At 36.0% G+C, this 7,355-nt stretch overlaps 1 protein-coding gene across 1 annotated transcript; it reads right to left on the bottom strand.

Annotated features, from left to right (window-relative positions):
• Nucleotides 1-2,874: 2,874 nt before the first annotated feature.
• On the bottom strand, nt 2,875-3,804 carry LOC139040920 (olfactory receptor 4P4-like). Its single transcript, XM_070488624.1, has one exon. The coding sequence runs from the start codon at nt 3,802-3,804 to the stop codon at nt 2,875-2,877; it is 930 nt and encodes a 309-aa protein (XP_070344725.1).
• Nucleotides 3,805-7,355: the final 3,551 nt, after the last annotated feature.

Raw genomic sequence — 7,355 nt, forward strand, 5'->3', positions numbered from 1 at the left:
AATTTTGTGTACTTTCAGATGAAGCAGGTAGTTTAAGAGATATTTGGTAAACAAAAATGTTCTGGGAAAGTTGAAGATTTAGGCACAGAGAAAAAAATAAAGTATTTGAAATTAAGAATGTTTTGAAAAACTTAAGATATATGATAACTATAATCATAGACCTCTCTCAGGTGTTGAAGAGAATACCAGAACAGGCTAGAGGTGTCTAAATTCGCCCTCTCAATGGATACCTGGAAATAGATGTAGGGTTGAGGAAGAGAATGAGGGGTACAGTGTGTGAGTGAGACAGGAAGTCGTATAGAACTACAACACTGAGAGCTGGTTATGGCCTTCGATATCTCCATTAGGTCCCAATCAGGTCTTCTAAGCATCTTGCACTCTGATGCTTTCTGACACCCTGGAGTTTAAATAATGTGCCTGTGTAATGTGAGTGCTTGTTAGGTCTTTAAGGTATTCCTTTAATAAACTTGTAATGGTGGACTTTTAAATTACCTATACATTCCTGTATAAGTGGATAGAATTTCTTAAATTACACATTTACAACCATAAATATTTCTGAAATATTCTGTGTTTATACTCACATGCTAAACAAAACATTTTATCAAATTCTTCCAAACTTGACAGATATTTTTGAAGATATTAGGCATTGTGCTACAGGCTGGAAAGTGAATCCTAGAAAGAACACCTCGCAAGTAGACAACTAATCTTAAGTCAACATATTTTTTTTGTGGGATTTTCATATATCTTCTTTTTTTCCCAATAATATTGTGGACCCTTGAGAAAAGAAGATAAATAATAATAAAAGGTTTGTTTAGTTTTCTTTCATAATATTCTTTCAGATGGGGTAAGAATTTCCCTTGACGGGTTCTCAAGACCCGCAAGATCTCCCACACCATACACACACAGACACAGTCATCAAACGCACAGGCACACATATGCACACCACATTTTTGTAGTTAAAAAAGTTTTCATTGGAAAAATTCTACTTTTAGTCAGATCAAACAGAATTATGAATAACTCGTTCAAGTTAATTTCTATGGAAGAGTTACAGGGTTTTCCCCTCATATTCCAGAGGTTTGTATGGTTCCAGGAGGGGGAAAAAAGTATTAGATGTGCAAAATATTGTAAGAGTTGAAACAATAAATCAAGGGTGCCTGACATTAAAGGCAAACTCTACTCTCCATAGAGTTTTTCCTGGAATTTGCCTTTGCAGTGGGGCAGGTGCAACTCAAGGAAAATGTGTGGAAGAATGCAATCATTCACTTGAGAAAACAAGTGCCTGGGCAGAGAAAAATGTTTAGACAAATAGGAGCCAGAGCACAGAGCTGATAATGAGTTATGTGATTTGATGGACATGGCAGTAAACAATAATTAAAATAGTAGTACCTCCTAAATGCAGAAAATAAATAAGTTAAAAGACATTATAGGAGGCTGAGGTCTGCTGGATTTCATTCGCTTCCTGATAGACCCATGAGATTTTTGTTAAATTTTCAGCCTTTCTGACATTACTTATTTTATATTAAGGCATGATTCTTAAAGACAAAAGGGGAAGTTCTAGATATGTGAGAACAATTTACATAGTCAAAAAGAGAAGATAACATCTTTGAACGTAACTCAGATGCTCTTTATTTACATCTTAATTTGTGCCAGCTTTATTGCTTAGAAAAGAGAGACAAAAAGAAAAATAATGATATAGCACATAATATAATGGGTCAGTCAAACTGGAAAAACATAGTTCATAAGAAAGAACACTATTATAGGGCACAGGATTATTTGAAATAGAGAAAATGGGGGTCGGCCTGGTGGCACAGTGGTTAAGTGTACGTTCTGCTTAGGCAGCCTGGGGTTCGCCTGTTCAGATCCCGAGTGCGGACCTGGCACCACTAGGCAAGCCATGCTGTGGTAGGCGTCCCACATATAAAGTAGAGGAAGATGGGTACGGATGTTAGCTCAGGGCTAATCTTCCTCAAAATAAATAAATAAAAATATGAAATACAGAAAATGTTCAGCTGTATTGCAATTCAAACACTTCTAGTCTGTTGATGGATCTGCAGTCTTTCTGAATAAAGTACTATCAGGAGTATGAATTGCATGTAAAATGTGCACTATGAAGTATAGGGATGGAGGCATCCTAAGCAGAGGATATAGAAAAATAAAGCCACAAAGATGAGAGATTTCAGAGAATGTTTGGAGAGTGTAGAGGGTTCCAGTGTAGTTGGAGGAAAACATCCAAGCAAAGTGGAACACATGAAGACAGGAAGGAAAAGAGGAAAATGACCTGACATGAATTTCCTATACACCACACACGGTCCTAAAACTTCCCGTGTGTTAGCCAAAGTAATACTACATCTTTATGAAGGGTAATATTACCCTATTTCATAGATATTTTAAAAATAGAGACTTGTATAATTAAAGCAAACTGTCAAGAAACAGAGATAAAAACTTACAATCAGTAGTCACCCATTTCTTCCTGACCCCAAAGCCTATCATTATGACACCATACTTTCTTCCAGTGCAGTGACTTCTAGGACTAGTAACTTAGCCTCAGACCAACTTTGAAAATTTCTGATAAACAAATGAAAAGGTTGATTTTACTCTAAGGAAGATAGGGTTCCATACCAATTTTTGGAGAGGGCAGTGACATGATCAAACGTCTACTTTAGAAGGACATGTCTCCATTACTCAAATGCACGTAGTCATACACTTTAAAGTGCAGATTGCATTCTAAATCACACTAATGTGTTCTTTGGCTCATATATTGTCAGAGATCATTTATTTCAACTCCCCAATGAAAGTTTATATGTTTTCTATAATATCTCAAATGATAAATGCTTTTGGGATGCAGGACTCAAAGCACAATGAATATCACCTTAGTTACATTAATTCTGAATGTGCCATTTGAGACCACACCTTCTGCATGGTGATTTTCATCTCCACATTTCTCAGGGTATAGATGAGAGGATTCAACATTGGAGCAATCACAGTGTAAAACACAGAGATTTCCTTATCCTTGTTCTCACTCCCTGCAGGTAGAACATAAATATAGATACAGGGCCCAAAGAATAAAACTACAACCATTATGTGAGAGCTACAAGTCGAGAGAGCTTTGTGTCGCCCTGCAGAGGAATAGGTCCTAAGATTATATAATATGAATATATAAGAAGCTACTAAGACAAAAAAAATGGCAACTGCCACCGTCCCTGAATTAGCAATCACTAAGATACTAACAAAATGAATATCTTTGCACACTAGTTTCAAAAGAGGCTTCACATCACATACATAGTGATCTATCTGATTAGGACCACAGAAAGGTAAATTGAGTACCATGAACAGTAAAGCAACAGAGTGCCAGAAACCTACAACCCAGGCCATGACAATCAACATGTTACATCTCTGCCGAGTCATGATGACCACGTAGTGCAGGGGCTTGACAATGGCAATGTAGCGGTCAAAGGCCATGGACACCAAGATGAACATTTCTACACCTCCTAGCAAGTGGGCAGTGAAGAGCTGGGTCATGCAATTGTTATAGGAGATATTTTTTCTTGTGGCAGCTAAGTCCCTGATTAGCCTGGGGACCACAGTGGAAGTGTAGCAGAGGTCCATGAGGGAAAGGTGGCAGAGAAAGTAGTACATGGGTTGTTGGATTAGATGGCTGCAAGTGATTGTGAGTAAGATGGTGGAATTCCCCATTAAGACAGCCATGTAACAGAGCAGGAACAAGAAAAAGAACAGTAGCTCTATATGCTTACTTTCACACAGGCCCATAAAAACAAATTCCGTGACATTGTTTTGATTTTCCATGAGGTTGAGTTGAATTCAGAGTACACAGCAGAAACTCAATACATCTGAAATGGACAGAACATTATACATCTTTAGTAGCACTTTTTAAACTTTGGGGAGATTTATACATTAAAAAAAGATGTAGATCATACAGGATTTACTACAGACTTAATCTGCTAAATGCTTTTTAGATTAAAGGCATCATTATATGTCAAATGATATTTAATGAGAGCATATTTTCTGTCTAAAAAATTTTGTAAACATTTTGCATGCATTTAACTTATAAAAATGCGATAGGTACTATTTTAATACTCATTTTAAATATGGGGAAACAAAACATAGGAGAGTTCAGCTAATTAAACCAATTCATTGAGATATTAAGTAGCAACCTAAGATGAAGATATATTTGATGCCAGATTCCATGCTCCTGGGAGCTGACACTATACACCGAGCAAATGAAATTCCAGCTCTTGTCCACCTCCATAAAGGATATGAGATGTTTCTCCATCTCTGCTGTTAACTTCCGTATAACTTTAAGCCAGTGCCTCCCCTTCTCTATGCTACATGTAAGTTGTGTAGAAAGATTTTTGTGTGAGTGTGAGGAAGATTGCTCCTGAGCTAACATCTGTTGCCCATCTTCCTCTTTTTGTTTCAGGAAGATTGTCGCTGAGCTAACATCTGTGCCAACATTCCTCCATTTTATGTGGGATGCCTTCACAGTGTGGCTTGATGAGCATTGCTGGGTCTGCACCCAGGATTTGAACCTGCAAACCCCAGGCTGCTGAAGCAGAGTGCATGAACCCAACCACTACACCCCCAGGCCGGGCTCCATGTATAAAGCATTAATCACACACAAACATTCCATACATCCAGTGGAACAAAATATTTCGTCTCAATATAAAAACTTTTAATCATAGCAGAGCATGGCTGATTTGGTTGAAAATAGTTTCAGTGACTCTCCTTCCTAACATGTCTGGTCAATATTCAGAATGAGAAGAGGCTGGACATAGGGAACTAGAAGCACAATATTGAGCATCTGAATATAGGAATACAAGCTGTGATTATATAAAATCTTCACCTTTTTGCTAACAATTCTAAAGACATTTTAGAGGTCACTGTTGAAATGTTGTAAACATTTTAGAGGGATAGTTGTTTTCTGTTGACATGTTGAAGAACTCATTGTGATTGAAGAATGACCTGCTTATTTCAAACTCACATTTAGAACAGTGCTACTATTTTAATATAATATAACTAGAAGCAGAGAGTAAATATGTTGAAACCATCACCTTTTACCCATAACCAAATATCCTCCACAGCAAAATCATGGTTTTCTTTAATGTGTTCATTTCAATGGTTAATGTTTTTCACTGGTGTCAATGGTTGAACAATATGATATGGTAGACAGAACCTTCATCAAACGATCGTGAAGATGAGCCTCCAGTCTCACATGTCCTGTTGATTTTCTCTTGTGAGCACTGAGCAGTTCAACTTCTCTGAGCCTCCTTCTTCAAATGGCAAGTGGAACTAGCAATACTGGATCTATTTGCCTTATGCCAAGAGTAAAATAAATAAAGTTCAGGCAGAGAATAGTCAATATAAAGATCTTATGATTCTAATTTGTCAACTCCACAAAACAGTACGCCCACAAACATTTGGAGAGTAACAAACTGTTGTATAAGACAATAGATAACAGCATTTTCATCAGTTAATTGGTTTTACCTTTGGATTTTTGTATTCTGTCAGAAGAGGATTAAATGAAGAACTCATATTAGACATACATTAAGTTTAGGAAGAAAAATAGGAATTGGTATAAGTTTGTACTGGGTTCAAAATAGATCTTAGCAAGGTACTTTTTTATGTACAAGTTGAGAATATCCAAACAGTTATTTTAATGTGGAGGAATCCGATCAAAGGATGTAAAAAAAATCTAAAGATAACATTTCGTTAAAATTATAGTACAAAACTGTACAAAAGCTAGAGAATCAAATCTTAGAAAGGGCAACTTTTAGTTTAGAATGTCTCCTGAACATTGGTGCAAGCCTCAGTATCTCTTAACATTTGGGCCAGCACTGCTCAGATTACAATGATTGAACATCAGCTGGGAAAACACAGACCGATAGGAAAAAGAGGCTTCAAAGCAATGCCCATAGACTGGGTCTAGCAGGAACTCTCTGAGCAAGCTACCTCATACAGAAACATCACCCACTCTGATCCTCAGATCATTTTCCTTCTGGTCTTCTTTTAATTCATCAAATCTCCCTGTGACTCTTTCCTTTCTTTCTCTATCCCTGTTCTCTCTCTCTCTACCTTTCTCATACACACACATACACACATACTCCACCCATATATATGTTTAGATACACAATGTTTTTTGAGCGAAGAATATTGAGTTTACCTTTTCACATACCTTTCAGTTAAAGAGCATCTCCCAGAAATCCCCTCTTTACACTTTAAATTCCTTGAGAAAAATCTGTGTGAGAAATTGTTTGCAAAGACATGTCAACTGGAGTTTGAAAGGAAAAAAAAACATTGAAATAAGATTCTTGGGGAGTGGGATATATAACTAAGGACATTAGAGTATACGGATAGTGTAAAAATCTATCAAGGTCACTTTGAGATGATTTTTCTGTTTATTCAACACATCTATAATAAAGAACGATTGTGAAATTGAAAGTTATGGGCTATATTATTTGACGTATTTAGAGCAAAATGCTTAGATACCACAGACTAAGTAACAATATGTTCTAAATACTAAATACTTTTCGTGTACCAACAATTTCATCTTCCCTATGACCTAATGATAGCAAATAATTATTGTATTATTGTCCCTGTTTTGCAAATGATGAAAGTAGGACTTAAGGTTACAGAAGTACTAAGGGGAAGGTCTATATAAACCATTTCTCTCTGATTTGAAAGCTCATACTTTTTTCATTATGTTTGAATGTCTTCTCACTAATACAAATAAAGGCTTAAAATCCTCAATTTACCCTCAAATTATCATGCAGATTTTCCTGAATATCCTTTCTTGAAAATGAACACAAAAAAATATTAATCCATAAGAATTTAAACTTAAAAATTTGAATTACTAAGATCAAAATTTTGTATAAAATGGCTATTCAGAATTCCAATTATTTTATACTAATTTAAATATATATACATATAACTAATTATAATGCTCACTTCTGCAAGATTTTACATTTCTTTGGAATGTCAGGTTATCCTTTAGTCTAGTTAATTTTATTTTTCTGAGATTATGCTACAAAACATCATATAGATGTGGAATGCCTCTGACTCCACCATGAATCTTCCATCCAAAAGAAGCTTTTAGGACAGCATTTCTGGGAATACCTGGGGTTAAAAGCACAAGAGGGACTAGAGGGAAAAAAGTCCCACAGGCATTTTACAGCAGCCAGTGTGTGTGGTTGTAATTGTAAAAATAAAGCCGATACTATTAAGTGGGCATATAGATGGACCTGAGACTCACTTCTTTCATTTAATTTCTTGAGACTTATCATGAGAATGATTCAATACTTCTGTAATATTATAACAGTGATGAAAGATTATGTGTATTT

The sequence above is a fragment of the Equus asinus genome, chromosome 17, assembly GCF_041296235.1.
Source record: "Equus asinus isolate D_3611 breed Donkey chromosome 17, EquAss-T2T_v2, whole genome shotgun sequence".
NCBI lineage: Eukaryota > Metazoa > Chordata > Mammalia > Perissodactyla > Equidae > Equus > Equus asinus.

Coding starts and splice junctions, on each gene's coding strand:
- LOC139040920 (XM_070488624.1), bottom strand. CDS start 3,804: ATGGAAAATCAAAACAATGTCACGGAATTTGTTTTTATGGGCCTGTGT.